The following is a 17063-nucleotide window of genomic DNA, read 5'->3' on the forward strand; positions in this document are numbered from 1 at the left end:
TTCACGCAGGGAGGTGGTGAATCAGTAACGATTGGTACGAGCCATTGATATTACTGGTAACTGATACTACTGGTAACTGATACTAATGAGTACTGGTACAAGGAAAGAATGAATCAGCTCCTCATGTTGTGACCACTTAGTAAGATTCCTGAAGTCTCACATTTAGAGGAGATCGACAACGTGAACAGCAGCAGGCGACCAATGAAGAGCTTCTTTTGCAAGTCTGATAAGACTTTCCTCTGAAGGAGGACCGTCCACCAGGGTGTTAACACGAGAACGAATGGCAGTAAACCATGCTTCAAGACTATGTACATGGCCAGTGAATAAAGGTAACGCATCAAGAGAATCATGAGTAAAACTATAGTGTCTCAGTGTCTGGGTCGGTCTGTCAGTTGATAAGGAACTGTTAGGGATGTTCATGGGGGCAGCAGTAGCCTGGCAGGTCTGAGTGTTGACATTCACTAAAGTATCACTCGAAGGTTTGCGAGACATAATGGCAAAGAAGTTGCACAAAAACAAATAAGAGAAGAATAATGAATAAAAAAAATGACACAAATGCTAAAATAGAAATTAAAGGAGATGTAACTAATTCTGCAGAATTAATAAAAAATGTTTAAGATACACTGAAAGAGGAAGGACTGGCACTCTACCACACTTGAAAATCTTTCTGGGTTTACTAAGCCACAGTATGGCACAGGGACGGTGAATACCAGTCTGTCCAGCATTGAATAGGCAGCACAAGGTGATATCAGAGACAATACTTCAAAGAGGTACTTGCGTTACTTACTTCTCTCCCTCAGCTGGGTTGTCTTGCTGGCTTAACCCTTGATAATGGCTGACTGGAATACCTGTAACAATGCACACAGCATGAAGGAACAGGCTGGATGATAATTGGCACTCTCCCCTAGACTGACTTAACTGACTGGTTAATTGCAAAACCCGGATCAACTCCTCGAACCATGGGAAAGAGTTGTGCTAGATCTGTTGACTAATTTCCAATGTTCCCTCCAAGGCAACAAACATGTGTGTTATGGTAGATCATTTCACCAGATATTGTGAGTTAGTTCCTATTGCAGATAAGACTGCAGAGACAGTAGCTAAAGCGTTTAAAGAACGCATTATCTGCAGGCATACCACCCCTAAGTCCTTAGTAACAGATAATGGAGGTGAATTCTGTAATGAGATTCTTGAAAATTTGTGTACTTTGTACAAGATCTCTAAATCTACCATTGTTCCTCATCATCCTGCCAGCAATGGGTTAGCGGAACGAACCAATAAGAAAGTACTTGATGTCTTGAGAGCCACTATCAACCCCAACAGTGAAACTTGGGATGAAGTTATACCTGATGTGCAGTGTGCTATAAATTCTGCTTACAATGTTTCTATAGGTGACACTCCACATGCTGCATTGTATGGTGTAGACAAGCATTTACCTTATGAGTTGTTATATTCCACTCCGAAACCCAATTACAACCCTGATGATTTCATAGCAACTCGTACCAGCTCAGCTCAAAGTGTCTTTAGAAGAATCCGTGAAACACTTCAGAAATCAACAACAGAATTTACAAGAGTCACAAACACTCGAGCAAAGCTGACCAAAATTACAGTAGGTTCAAGAGTTATGCTGACTAACTTTAAACAAAACGTCTGCAATGCCTAAGCTTGATCAAAAGTTTGTTGGTCCTTATTGAGTACGTAGTTGAACATATAAATGGAAATAAGTACAGGTCGGCCATCACTAATCTGGCATCATTGAGACCTGCAGTGTGCTGTATTAGTGAGTTTGCCAGATTACAGAGTGGTTAGGTTAGAATACACTTAATTAACCTATCAATAGAGTCTCTTTCTGCTTTATCTTCCTCATTGTCATCACTGCTTTCTCCTCCCTGGCTTGCTGCTGTGGATTTATAACCATCTGCATGATTTCTGAGTCAGTATAATGATGAAATTTGAAATTATGCTAGCTGAAATTAGTGCTCGATTACTGATGGAACCAGATAACTGTTAGAGAAATTAGTACTGGTCAGTATAAAGAATTGCATTTAGATCATATGAAGTTAGTATGTGATGATAATGATGTTCCAACCCAGACTAATGTGACAGACTCTGACAGTCCTCCTGACTCTGTACTCTCTACCTCTAATACTCAGTCAGACGATCAGCCTGAATGTCATTATTCCCTACTTACACGACAAGTATTGAGAAATCCTCAAGTATCATTTGTAAATACCAATTCAGACCTAGTATAATTTGAACGCCGCTCGCCCTCCAGGCACTCGGCAGCTCAGTTCAAGTAGAGACGTTAAATAGACGGCAGGTCAGGCTTGGCGGTTCCTCCCTAGTACCCATAATAATGTTATCATTCGTTCAAAGTTTGTGATTTTACCCAATTCCAGCATACGAACCCCCACATGACAAGTTATCAGTGTGAGTCAGTTATCAGTGTGAGTCAGTTATCAGTGTGAGTCAGTTATCAGTGTAAGTCAGTTATCAGTGTGAGTCAGTTATCAGTGTGAGTCAGTTATCAGTGTGAGTCAGTTATCAGTGTGAGTCAGTTATCAGTGTGAGTCAGTTATCAGTGTAAGTCAGTTATCAGTGTGAGTCAGTTATCAGTGTGAGTCAGTTATCAGTGTGAGTCAGTTATCAGTGTGAGACAGTTATCAGTGTGAGTCAGTTATCAGTGTGAGTCAGTTATCAGTGTGAGACAGTTATCAGTGTGAGACAGTTATCAGTGTGAGTCAGTTATCAGTGTGAGACAGTTATCAGTGTGAGACAGTTATCAGTGTGAGACAGTTATCAGTGTGAGACAGTTATCAGTGTGAGACAGTTATCAGTGTGAGTCAGTTATCAGTGTGAGACAGTTATCAGTGTGAGACAGTTATCAGTGTGAGTCAGTTATCAGTGTGAGACAGTTATCAGTGTGAGACAGTTATCAGTGTGAGTCAGTTATCAGTGTGAGACAGTTATCAGTGTGAGACAGTTATCAGTGTGAGTCAGTTATCAGTGTAAGTCAGTTATCAGTGTGAGTCAGTTATCAGTGTGAGTCAGTTATCAGTGTGAGTCAGTTATCAGTGTGAGTCAGTTATCAGTGTGAGTCAGTTATCAGTGTGAGTCAGTAAGTAAACAAAGTGTACCAGGGGTAGGGATAGAACCCTTGATCAGAGTCATCAGTACCGTGTGAGGTGACGTCTAGTCTCCTCCAACTCTTACACAGTCTTCATGTCTTCTAAATCAAAATTTTACAAATATATACTCACCATTTTCATCCATGATTCAAGAACCATGTATACACTCTGAGTAGATAGCAGTGCAACTTGCTAATTGACCAGGCCTGCAGATACCTGTGTAACCAGGTATGACACAGATGTGTCGGGTTTGAGTCAGGTGTCACTGATGAGAGAGATATTAATATTTAGAGAATTAAGCAGCACAAGGAGGTCATCATAGTGTTTACTTTGTGATCTGCTGAAGAGGACCTCAGAGTTATTTGACATTATAATTGAATACTGTTATATTCTTGGTGGCTCTGAGTACAGTCTTAGCCTGGTACTGAGTACAGTCTTAGCCTGGTACTGAGTACAGTCTTAGTCTGGTACTGAGTACAGTCTTAGTCTGGTACTGAGTACAGTCTTAGCCTGGTACTGAGTACAGTCTTAGCCTGGTACTGAGTACAGTCTTAGCCTGGTACTGAGTACAGTCTTAGTCTGGTACTGAGTACAGTCTTAGCCTGGTACTGAGTACAGTCTTAGCCTGGTACTGAGTACAGTCTTAGCCTGGTACTGAGTACAGTCTTAGCCTGGTACTGAGTACAGTCTTAGCCTGGTACTGAGTACAGTCTTAGCCTGGTACTGAGTACAGTCTTAGCCTGGTACTGAGTACAGTCTTAGCCTGGTACTGAGTACAGTCTTAGCCTGGTACTGAGTACAGTCTTAGTCTGGTACTGAGTACAGTCTTAGCCTGGTACTGAGTACAGTCTTAGCCTGGTACTGAGTACAGTCTTAGCCTGGTACTGAGTACAGTCTTAGCCTGGTACTGAGTACAGTCTTAGCCTGGTACTGAGTACAGTCTTAGCCTGGTACTGAGTACAGTCTTAGCCTGGTACTGAGTACAGTCTTAGCCTGGTACTGAGTACAGTCTTAGCCTGGTACTGAGTACAGTCTTAGCCTGGTACTGAGTACAGTCTTAGCCTGGTACTGAGTACAGTCTTAGCCTGGTACTGAGTACAGTCTTAGCCTGGTACTGAGTACAGTCTTAGCCTGGTACTGAGTACAGTCTTAGTCTGGTACTGAGTACAGTCTTAGTCTGGTACTGAGTACAGTCTTAGCCTGGTACTGAGTACAGTCTTAGCCTGGTACTGAGTACAGTCTTAGTCTGGTACTGAGTACAGTCTTAGTCTGGTACTGAGTACAGTCTTAGCCTGGCATTGAGTACAGTCTTAGTCTGGTACTGAGTACAGTCTTAGCCTGGTACTGAGTACAGTCTTAGCCTGGTACTGAGTACAGTCTTAGTCTGGTACTGAGTACAGTCTTAGTCTGGTACTGAGTACAGTCTTAGTCTGGTACTGAGTACAGTCTTAGCCTGGTACTGAGTACAGTCTTAGTCTGGTACTGAGTACAGTCTTAGTCTGGTACTGAGTACAGTCTTAGCCTGGCATTGAGTACAGTCTTAGTCTGGTACTGAGTACAGTCTTAGCCTGGTACTGAGTACAGTCTTAGTCTGGTACTGAGTACAGTCTTAGTCTGGTACTGAGTACAGTCTTAGCCTGGTACTGAGTACAGTCTTAGTCTGGTACTGAGTACAGTCTTAGCCTGGTACTGAGTACAGTCTTAGTCTGGTACTGAGTACAGTCTTAGCCTGGTACTGAGTACAGTCTTAGTCTGGTACTGAGTACAGTCTTAGTCTGGTACTGAGTACAGTCTTAGTCTGGTACTGAGTACAGTCTTAGCCTGGCATTGAGTACAGTCTTAGTCTGGTACTGAGTACAGTCTTAGTCTGGTACTGAGTACAGTCTTAGCCTGGCATTGAGTACAGTCTTAGTCTGGTACTGAGTACAGTCTTAGCCTGGTACTGAGTACAGTCTTAGTCTGGTACTGAGTACAGTCTTAGTCTGGTACTGAGTACAGTCTTAGTCTGGTACTGAGTACAGTCTTAGCCTGGTACTGAGTACAGTCTTAGTCTGGTACTGAGTACAGTCTTAGCCTGGTACTGAGTACAGTCTTAGCCTGGTACTGAGTACAGTCTTAGTCTGGTACTGAGTACAGTCTTACAGTCTTCTGGCATTGAGTACAGTCTTAGTCTGGTACTGAGTACAGTCTTAGCCTGGTACTGAGTACAGTCTTAGTCTGGTACTGAGTACAGTCTTAGTCTGGTACTGAGTACAGTCTTAGCCTGGCACTGAGTACAGTCTTAGTCTGGCACTGAGTACAGTCTTAGCCTGGCACTGAGTACAGTCTTAGCCTGGCACTGAGTACAGTCTTAGCCTGGTACTGTACAGTCTTACTGAGTACAGTCTTAGCCTGGTACTGAGTACAGTCTTAGCCTGGTACTGAGTACAGTCTTAGCCTGGTACTGAGTACAGTCTTAGCCTGGCTGAGTACAGTCTTAGCCTGGTACTGAGTACAGTCTTAGTCTGGCACTGAGTACAGTCTTAGTCTTAGCCTGGTACTGAGTACAGTCTTAGCCTGGCACTGAGTACAGTCTTAGCCTGGTACTGAGTACAGTCTTAGTCTGGCACTGAGTACAGTCTTAGCCTGGCACTGAGTACAGTCTTAGCCTGGCACTGAGTACAGTCTTAGTCTGGTACTGAGTACAGTCTTAGTCTGGTACTGAGTACAGTCTTAGCCTGGCATTGAGTACAGTCTTAGTCTGGTACTGAGTACAGTCTTAGTCTGGTACTGAGTACAGTCTTAGCCTGGCATTGAGTACAGTCTTAGTCTGGTACTGAGTACAGTCTTAGCCTGGTACTGAGTACAGTCTTAGTCTGGTACTGAGTACAGTCTTAGTCTGGTACTGAGTACAGTCTTAGTCTGGTACTGAGTACAGTCTTAGTCTGGTACTGAGTACAGTCTTAGCCTAGTACTGAGTACAGTCTTAGTCTGGTACTGAGTACAGTCTTAGCCTGGTACTGAGTACAGTCTTAGCCTGGTACTGAGTACAGTCTTAGTCTGGTACTGAGTACAGTCTTAGTCTGGTACTGAGTACAGTCTTAGCCTGGCATTGAGTACAGTCTTAGTCTGGTACTGAGTACAGTCTTAGCCTGGTACTGAGTACAGTCTTAGCCTGGTACTGAGTACAGTCTTAGTCTGGTACTGAGTACAGTCTTAGCCTGGCACTGAGTACAGTCTTAGCCTGGTACTGAGTACAGTCTTAGTCTGGCACTGAGTACAGTCTTAGCCTGGCACTGAGTACAGTCTTAGCCTGGCACTGAGTACAGTCTTAGCCTGGTACTGAGTACAGTCTTAGCCTGGCATTGAGTACAGTCTTAGCCTGGTACTGAGTACAGTCTTAGCCTGGTACTGAGTACAGTCTTAGCCTGGTACTGAGTACAGTCTTAGCCTGGCATTGAGTACAGTCTTAGCCTGGTACTGAGTACAGTCTTAGTCTGGCACTGAGTACAGTCTTAGCCTGGCACTGAGTACAGTCTTAGCCTGGTACTGAGTACAGTCTTAGCCTGGTACTGAGTACAGTCTTAGTCTGGCACTGAGTACAGTCTTAGCCTGGCACTGAGTACAGTCTTAGCCTGGCACTGAGTACAGTCTTAGCCTGGTACTGAGTACAGTCTTAGCCTGGCATTGAGTACAGTCTTAGCCTGGTACTGAGTACAGTCTTAGCCTGGTACTGAGTACAGTCTTAGCCTGGTACTGAGTACAGTCTTAGTCTGGCACTGAGTACAGTCTTAGCCTGGCACTGAGTACAGTCTTAGCCTGGCACTGAGTACAGTCTTAGCCTGGCACTGAGTACAGTCTTAGCCTGGTACTGAGTACAGTCTTAGCCTGGCATTGAGTACAGTCTTAGCCTGGTACTGAGTACAGTCTTAGCCTGGTACTGAGTACAGTCTTAGCCTGGTACTGAGTACAGTCTTAGCCTGGCATTGAGTACAGTCTTAGCCTGGCACTGAGTACAGTCTTAGCCTGGTACTGAGTACAGTCTTAGCCTGGTACTGAGTACAGTCTTAGCCTGGCACTGAGTACAGTCTTAGCCTGGCACTGAGTACAATCTTAGCCTGGTACTGAGTACAGTCTTAGCCTGGCACTGAGTACAATCTTAGCCTGGTACTGAGTACAGTCTTAGCCTGGCACTGAGTACAGTCTTAGCCTGGCACTGAGTACAGTCTTAGCCTGGTACTGAGTACAGTCTTAGCCTGGCACTGAGTACAGTCTTAGCCTGGTACTGAGTACAGTCTTAGCCTGGTACTGAGTACAGTCTTAGCCTGGCACTGAGTACAGTCTTAGCCTGGCACTGAGTACAGTCTTAGCCTGGCACTGAGTACAGTCTTAGTCTGGTACTGAGTACAGTCTTAGTCTTAATCTTCTGGTACTGAGTACAGTCTTAGCCTGGTACTGAGTACAGTCTTAGCCTGGTACTGAGTACAGTCTTAGCCTGGCACTGAGTACAGTCTTAGCCTGGTACTGAGTACAGTCTTAGCTGGTACTGAGTGTCTTAGCCTGGTACTGAGTACTGAGTACAGTCTTAGCCTGGTACTGAGTACAGTCTTAGCCTGGCACTGAGTACAGTCTTAGTCTGGTACTGAGTACAGTCTTAGCCTGGCACTGAGTACAGTCTTAGCCTGGTACTGAGTACAGTCTTAGCCTGGCACTGAGTACAGTCTTAGCCTGGCACTGAGTACAGTCTTAGTCTGGTACTGAGTACAGTCTTAGCCTGGTACTGAGTACAGTCTTAGCCTGGTACTGAGTACAGTCTTAGTCTGGTACTGAGTACAGTCTTAGCCTGGTACTGAGTACAGTCTTAGTCTGGTACTGAGTACAGTCTTAGCCTGGTACTGAGTACAGTCTTAGTCTGGTACTGAGTACAGTCTTAGCCTGGTACTGAGTACAGTCTTAGTCTGGTACTGAGTACAGTCTTAGCCTGGTACTGAGTACAGTCTTAGTCTGGTACTGAGTACAGTCTTAGCCTGGCACTGAGTACAGTCTTAGCCTGGTACTGAGTACAGTCTTAGCCTGGTACTGAGTACAGTCTTAGTCTGGTACTGAGTACAGTCTTAGTCTGGTACTGAGTACAGTCTTAGTCTGATACTGAGTACAGTCTTAGTCTGGTACTGAGTACAGTCTTAGCCTGGCACTGAGTACAGTCTTAGCCTGGTACTGAGTACAGTCTTAGCCTGGTACTGAGTACAGTCTTAGCCTGGTACTGAGTACAGTCTTAGCCTGGTACTGAGTACAGTCTTAGCCTGGTACTGAGTACAGTCTTAGCCTGGCACTGAGTACAGTCTTAGCCTGGTACTGAGTACAGTCTTAGCCTGGCACTGAGTACAGTCTTAGTCTGGTACTGAGTACAGTCTTAGCCTGGCACTGAGTACAATCTTAGCCTGGTACTGAGTACAGTCTTAGCCTGGTACTGAGTACAATCTTAGCCTGGTACTGAGTACAGTCTTAGCCTGGTACTGAGTACAATCTTAGCCTGGTACTGAGTACAGTCTTAGCCTGGTACTGAGTACAGTCTTAGCCTGGCACTGAGTACAGTCTTAGCCTGGTACTGAGTACAGTCTTAGTCTGGTACTGAGTACAATCTTAGCCTGGCACTGAGTACAGTCTTAGCCTGACTAGCGGTGTAATAATGACAATTATTATCAGGAGTGTTTATGCTCTTTAACAGCAGATTAATACCAGGATTGATAGTAATAATATTAGTAGTAGTGATAATAATAATCCTTCTCATCATATTAGTGTAAGATGGAAAGTTGTTAAATATTTTGTACTCTTGAGAGGATGTTGCCGTTCCCTCACACAAACCTGACAATAAACATGTCTTATACATGTAATAAACACAATAAACATGTCATATACATGTAATGAACATGTCATATACATGTAATGAACATGTCATATACATGTAATGAGCATGTCATATACATGTAATGAACATGTCATATACATGTAATGAACATGTCATATACATGTAATGAGCATGTCATATACATGTAATGAACATGTCATATACATGTAATGAACATGTCATATACATGTAATGAACATGTCATATACATGTAATGAACATGTCATATACATGTAATGAACATGTCATATACATGTAATGAACATGTCATATACAGGTTTAAAACAACAATAGTATTTTTTTCAGTCAGCAGAGGCTGTGTGTACCTTTGTCTTCACCTCTGGTGACCCTAAGGACGAGGTCCTCCTCTTCCATGGTCGCACCCTGGGCACCATCGTCCCACCCCGGGGTGACAATAAGTTCGGCTGGGACCCTTGTTTCCAACCCCAGGGTAAGTGGCCTTGTTTATCACCTGAAACATCAGGGTGGTACCCCCATATCTGGGGATTAATCATGATGATAATGACCCCAGAATACAAAAGTAATGATGGTGGTCTAGTGTAACTCCTTGAGGGTCCAGACCGCTGACCAGAAACTTGTCCACAAGCTCCAAGAATTAAAAAAAAAAAAATCTTATGAAATGGTAGAGATTTTTTTCTGAAGGTAATAAAAGAAAAAGTGCGAAATTTGAAAAAAAATTGATGAAATTACGTTCACGAATTTTGCCGTGTTAAGCTATATTTACACGTCGGTGATTTTGCCCAATTTGAGTCCTATTTTCACCCAATTGTGTTGTTCTATTAGATCAAATTCTTAGTTCTTTTGCTATTATGTCTTCCATTTTATCGACTGAACACAAGAAACTTCCCAGTCAACTATTTCAACTACCCAATAAAGTGATCAGAAATTGGTAATTTGGTCAATTTCACACAAATTTCAATATGTGCCAATTTCAAAATATTGTCCAGAATAAACAATGCAGGTATTCTTGGCACTAAAATAACGTTTCCTCTGTTTATTAGTTACATTTCCAGACTTTACACATGAATTCCATTTTAATTTTTCTATTCACACAATTTTTATTCACACAAAAAATAGAAGATTTACTATTATGCAATATTGTAATAATTGTATAAGTAATGTCAGTGCCTTTGTGAACATATATTAGACCCACTAGTTGATGTGTATTGGATGTGTGACGTCAGCAAAAATTGAACATTTCTACTATTTTGAGCCCTAATATCATCAGAATCTTGTCTGTTTCTGTAATATATCTTCCATTCTATCAATTGAGACCAAGAAACATAGAATACAACCATAAAAACCATATGAAAATACACCACAAAGGTGTTGTTTTAAACCAAATACAGTGGACCCCCGCTTAACGATCACCTCCAAATGCGACCAATTATGTAAGTGTATTTATGTAAGTGCGTTTGTACGTGTATGTTTGGGGGTCTGAAATGGACTAATCTACTTCACAATATTCCTTATGGGAAAAAATTCGGTCACTACTGGCACCTGAACATACTTCTGGAGTGAAAAAAGTTCGTTAACCGGGGGTCCACTGTACACAGTCGCAGTTTTTTTCTCATGCACTGTGCTGCAGGATTTGTTTTATATGGTGCACACTTACCACATAGATGAATTCTTTCATATCTAGGCCCAATTTACCACTGACAGCTTATCTGAGTTGAGCTCATCATGTAGAACTATGGCACAGACCCTCGCAGGGTCAATAATGACCCCAGAGTGCAAAAGTAGTGATGGTGACAGTTTTTCAAGGATGTATATAAATGAAAAATAATTTTTATATACAGTGGTCCCTCGCTTTTCGTAGTTCCCGGCAATCGTAAATTTCACCAATCATAGGGTTATTTTCGTATAAACATGGACTCGCTTTTCATAAGTTGACTCGCGAGTCATAATTTGTCTGGGACGCATACCCACGGCGTGAGCCGTGGCGGCAGCCAGTCTGGCATTGTTTACCAGTAAGCAAAGGTCCCCTCACGTGCTCCAGCGAAATATTTCATAATATTCCATTTATTTTAGTGCTTGCAAGTACTAAATAAGCTACCATGGCTCCAAAGAAAGCTCCTAGTGCCAAGCCTGTGGTAAAGAAGGTGAGAAATACGATTGAATTTAAGAAAACCATCATTGAACAATATGAAAGTGGTACAAGTGTGGCCAAACTGGCCAGGATGTATAAGAAACCCTACACAACCTTATGTTCCATAGTGGCCAAGAAAAAGGAAATAAAGGATGCTGTTGTTGCAAAGGGGGTAACTATGCTGACAAAAATGAGATCACCAGTACTGGAAGAGGTTGAGAAGTTATTATTGGTGTGGATAAATGAGAAACAATTAGCAGGAGATACTCTTATGGCAGTTGCATGAAGATTTGGTAAAGAAATTGCCTGCAAATAGTGGTGATGTTAGTGAATTTAAGGCCAGAAAAGGCTGGTTTGAGAGATTTAAGAACCGTACTGGCATACAGTGTGGTAAGGCATGGTGAGGCTGCCAGTTCGGACCACAAGACGGCTGAAAAATATGTGCATGAATTCCAGGAGTACATAGAGGCTGAAGGACTGAAACCTGAACAAGTGTTCAGCTGTGACGAAACAGGCCTCTTTTGGAAGAAAATGCCAAAGAGGACCTTCATTACACAAGAGGAAAAGGCAATGCCAGGACACAAGCCTATGAAAGACAGGCTGACGCTAATGTTCTGTGCTAATGCTAGTGGGGATTTCAAAGTGAAGCCGTTACTAGTGTACCATTCTGAAAATCCCAGAGTGTTCAGGAAAAACAATGTTATGAAGAGTAAATTGTGTGTGTTTTGGAAATCTAATAGTAAGGCATGGGTCACGAGGGAAATTTTCGTCGAGTGGTTCAATGAAGTGTTTGGCCCTAGTGTGAAGGAGTATCTCCTGGAAAAGAAATTGGATCTCAAGTGCCTGCTAGTAATGGACAATGCACCTGCTCATCCTCCAAACTTGGATGACCTAATTTACGAGGAGTTTGGGTTCATCACAGTAAAGTTCTTGCCCCTGAATACCACTCCTCTCCTCCAACCCATGGACCAGCAGGTTATTGCAAGCTTTAAAAAACTCTACACAAAAGCAATGTTTCACAGGTGCTTGACTGTGACCACAGACACTCACTTGACCCTAAGGGAATTTTGGAGAGAACACTTCAGCATCCTCCACTGCATAACCCTTATAGGTATGGCTTGGGAGGGAGTGACTACCAGGACTTTGAACTCTGCCTGGAGAAAATTGTGGCCAGATTGTGTCGACAAGAGGGATTTTGAAGGGTTTGGGACTGACCCTAATGAGCCTATGTCTGTTGTAAAATCAATTGTGGCACTGGGGAGTTCCATGGGGTTGGATGTGAGTTTGGAGGATGTGGAAGAAATGGTGGAAGACCACAACGAAGAGCTCACCACTGAGGAGCTGCAAGAGCTTCAGCAGGAACAGCAACACATCGCAGCTCAGAATCTTGCTGCAGAGGAGGAGGAAGAGAGATGGAAGAAGGTGCCTTCTTCAGAAATTAAAGAGATTTTTACTATGTGGGGTAAGAAGGAAAGCTTTATGGAGAAACATCGCCCTAACAAGGTTGTTGCAAGCCAGGTTGGCAACATGTACAGTGACAAAGTCTTGGGCCATTTTAGGGAAGTGTTAAAGAGACGCCAGAAACAGAGCTCTCTCCACAGTTATTTTGCGAGACAGGACTCCAGTGACTCTCAAGGTGGTCCTAGTGGCATTAAGAAACAGAGAAGAGAAGCAACCCCAGAAAAGCAATTGGTACCTGAGGTGTTGCTGGAAGGGGATTCCCCTTCCAAACTATAAACAATCCACTCTCTCTCCTCCTCCAGTCTCCCATACACTAAGAAGAATCACCAATAAAGGTAAGTGTTATGCTGTTAATGTTTCATTCATCATTTCCCATTGTATTGTTTATGTACTACATGTATATTTCATGTAAAAAATTTTTTTGTTTTAATACTTCTGGGTGTCAGGAACGGATTAATTGTATTTACATTATTTCTTATGGGGAAAATTGATTCGCAAATCATAAATTTCGTTTATAGTAACGGCTCCAGGAATGGATTAATTACGAAAAACGAGGGACCACTGTATGTACATACAGTAGGGCTCCACTTTACAGTGCTTCACTCTAAGATAGTTCACTAATATGGACATTTCAAATTATGACCAAAAATTTGTTTATACGGCTCCTGACTTGCTAATACAGTCACTGCGCTCCACTGTTTTAATTCTCCGTGAGCTCTGCGTCTCCATTATGTTTGGAAACTTTCCAAAATTTCAAGAGTTTTAAAGTTACATTTCATACTATACTCAAAAATTGCTAAACCCACCAGGGTCATACAGCGCTGTATTAATACAAATGAGAGGAAAACTCTTTGAATTTATTAGACATACTTCATCTCTATGTAATTGTTTTATTTATTGAACTGGAGGGACTGTTTGTTATGATGACATTTTATTGTTATACAGTTTGTTATAATTGTTGTGATAGTTTAACATATCTTCATCAACAGGTTACAACCAGACATATGCAGAGCTGGAGCCCAACATCAAGAATGCCATCTCTCACCGCCGCCGTGCCATCGATGCTCTTAGGAACTACTTTACCAGTGATGCAGGACGACAACTTCTCTCTGACAAACTTAAAGTTGAAGAGTCTAGCAAATAATGACTATTTGAAAGTTGATTAATAGTTCTAGGCCTTCCATTTTGAAGTGAAACCTTCATCAAGAGCATTCAAAATTATATATAATATATATATATATATTTTTTTTTTTTCAACAAGTCGGTCGTCTCCCACCGAGTGACCCACCGAGGCAGGGTGACTCAAAAAAGAAAGAAAATCCCCAAAAAGAAAATACTTTCATCATCATTCAACACTTTCACCACACTCACACATTATCACTGTTTTTGCAGAGGTGCTCAGAATACAAAAGTTTAGAAGCATATACGTATAAAGATACACAACATATCCCTCCAAACTGCCAATATCCCGAACCCCTCCTTGAAAGTGCAGGTAACATTGTACTTCCCATTTCCAGGACTCAAGTCCGACTATATGAAAATAACCGGTTTCCCTGAATCCCTTCACTAAATATTACCCTGCTCACACTCCAACAGATCGTCAGGTCCCAAGTATCATTCGTCTCCATTCACTCCTATCTAACACGCTCACGCACGTTTGCTGGAAGTCCAAGCCCCTCGCCCACAAAACCACCTTTACCCCCTCTTTCCAACCCTTTCGAGGACGATCCCTACCCCGCCTTCCTTCCCCTACAGATTTATACGCTCTCCATGTCATTCTACTTTGATCCATTCTCTCTAAATGACCAAACCACCTCAACAACCCCTCTGAAAGGCCCAGAGCTATTATTCAATTCATATTTATTTATAAAACATTTTGAATAAAAAATAAATCCCGTTCTTGTAATTTATTACCTGGTAATTAAATTCTTTGAGAATTTAGTATTTTAATAGTTACCCTTAACACTTGGTTATCTTTTATTATAGTTACCCCTGGCAATTTTTTTCAGTTTTCCTTAATGAAATATCCCATTTTCTGTGATTAAAGGATAAACTAAGAATTTATGAGTTACCCATCAAATATTTTCTATGATGCAAAATTTCCCATTTTCTGTGATGAGGGGAAAAACTGGTAATAATCATTAGAGGAAAAAAATTACAATTCCTTAAGTTATATTTATTAAAAAATTTAACAAAAATTCTATATTTTTACAATTGTTAATTATTATTATTATTATAATCAAGGGGGAAGCGCTAAACCCGGAGGATTATACAGCGCCTGGGGGGGGGGGATGTGGAAGGCATTCAGGCTTAATTCGGGGAACTGGAGCACAGATCCAATTCTCTAAATCAAGAGCCCCTCACCAACATCAAGGAACCTTCCTTGAGGGGTCAATTGTTAATAAATAAAACTTAAATAGAAAGAAAAAGTGAGACATTCTGGAGCTTCATCAGTCCAAAACTTGTCAGTGGAAGTCCTGGACACAGCAACCATCAGTCCCTTGCTGACAGACACGATAGACATGACTGACATGATTGACACGATAGACATGATTGAAACAATACACACAATGATCTACCTGGGAAGGTTATCAATACAAGTACAAAACCACGAGTTCAACCACAGGGTCGACAGGGATTTTTCCCTTTATCCTTCATACGATTTTGACCAAATTTTTACCATAGGTTTTGAAAATAATGAAGTGTATGGGAAAAAAGTTTGATTAAGATCGTACAATAAATAAAGTAGTAAAAAATCAAAGTTCAAATTTTTTCAACCCAAATTCGTTGCCATGTTGAAATATTTCCTATATCCTTCGTACGATTCAGACCAAATTTTTACTGTAAGTTCAAGATGTAATGGAGTGTGTGGGGAAAAAGTTCCACCAGGATTATGTGATAAATAAAAGAAAAAAATGAAAGTCTGAATTTTGACAAACCAGCAAGTGTTTGATAATGTCAAAGTTTTCCTTTATCCAGTGTACGATTTTGACCAAATTTTTTACGATATATTTGGAAAGTAATGGAATGTATGGAGAAAAAGTTTGATTAAGTTCGTGCCACAACTAAAACAATATAAAATAAAAGTTCATTTTTTTTTCTTTTTTTTTAACATGACAACACATCTGTCAGCCATGTTGAAATATCAAAGTTAAAACATAAATATCAAAGATAAAACATCAATATTTAAGTTAAAACATGAACATCAGTGATAAAACATCAATATCAAAGTTGAAAAATGTTAACTTTACAGTTATATAACATCAAGACAAGGTAGCCAAAGAAAAAAAACAAATTCATCAATATTCATTTAGTCACCATCTTTCCACAAGTGTGTTGACACCAACGTAAGATTAACCTCTGACTGTAACATCTCCACACCTTCTTCAGGGTGCAGACACTGGCAGGTCCTTGCAACGTGTCCTCCATGGACACAGGTGTGTCCTTGCAACGTGTCCTCCGTGGACACAGGTGTGTCCTTGCAACGTGTCCTCCGTGGACACAGGTGTGTCCTTGCAACGTGTCCTCCGTGGACACAGGTGTGTCCTTGCAACGTGTCCCCTGTGAACACGGGCATGTCCTACTGTAATTTAACATACTTCTTTAAGGTTGTTCTTATTAACTCTGCAACACAGTTGGTGGTAAACTGCCTTGATCGTGGGTACACTTGATCCTGGGTACTCACGTAATTGTACTCACCTAATTGTAGTTGCAGTGGTCGAGACTCAGCTCCTGGCCCTGCCTCTTCACTGAATCCTACTAGGTCCTCTCTCTCCCTGCTCCATGAGCTTTATCATACCTTGTCTTAAAGCTATGTATGGTTCCTGCCTCCACTACATTGCTTGCCAGACTGTTCCACTTTCTGACCACTCTATGACTGAAAAACTGCTTCCTAACATCTCTGTGACTCATCTGAGTCTTCAACTTCCAAGAGTGACCCCTTGTTTCTGTGTCCCATCTCTGGAACATCCTGTCTTTGTCCACCTTGTCTATTCCACGCAGCATTTTGTATGTCGTTATCATGTCTCCCCTATCCCTCCTGTCCTCCAGTGTCGTCATGCTGATTTCCCTCAACCTTTCTTCATAGGACATTCCCCTGAGCTCTGGAACTAACCTTGTCGCAAACCTTTGCACCTTCTCTAATTTCTTAACCCTTTGACTGTCGCAACCCCCAATCCTGAGGTGTCTCCTGGTGTCACAAAATTTCAAAAAAAAAAAAAAATTATTTTTTTCTTATGAAATGATAGAGAATCTTTTTCCAATTGTAAAGACACAAAAAAACGACATTTGATGGAAAACTGACGGAATTACGCTCTTGCGAAGTTAGCGACCTCGGCGATATTTACAAATCGGCGATTTCGCCCACTTTGAGCCCTATTTTTGGCTAATTCCATTATTCCAGTCGACCAAACTCATAGCTATTTCTTCAGAACTCCATTTTTTCCATCGATTGAGTACAAGAAACTGCCCATTTTACCGA

The 17063-nt window shown here is 41.7% G+C and overlaps 1 protein-coding gene across 1 annotated transcript in view; it reads left to right on the forward strand.

Annotated features, from left to right (window-relative positions):
- The window catches only part of LOC128701005 (inosine triphosphate pyrophosphatase), a 62897-nt gene extending 49012 nt beyond the window's left edge, over window positions 1-13885 (forward strand). Inside the window, exons 5-6 of the mRNA XM_070079968.1 lie at window positions 9319-9463; window positions 13573-13885. Coding sequence (XP_069936069.1) covers window positions 9319-9463; window positions 13573-13727 — 300 coding nt within the window. The 3' untranslated portion in view covers window positions 13728-13885. The remainder of the gene's footprint in view (window positions 1-9318; window positions 9464-13572) is intronic.
- The last annotated feature ends 3178 nt before the right edge of the window (window positions 13886-17063 follow it).

Source organism: Cherax quadricarinatus, unplaced genomic scaffold (assembly GCF_038502225.1).
Source record: "Cherax quadricarinatus isolate ZL_2023a unplaced genomic scaffold, ASM3850222v1 Contig61, whole genome shotgun sequence".
Lineage (NCBI taxonomy): Eukaryota > Metazoa > Arthropoda > Malacostraca > Decapoda > Parastacidae > Cherax > Cherax quadricarinatus.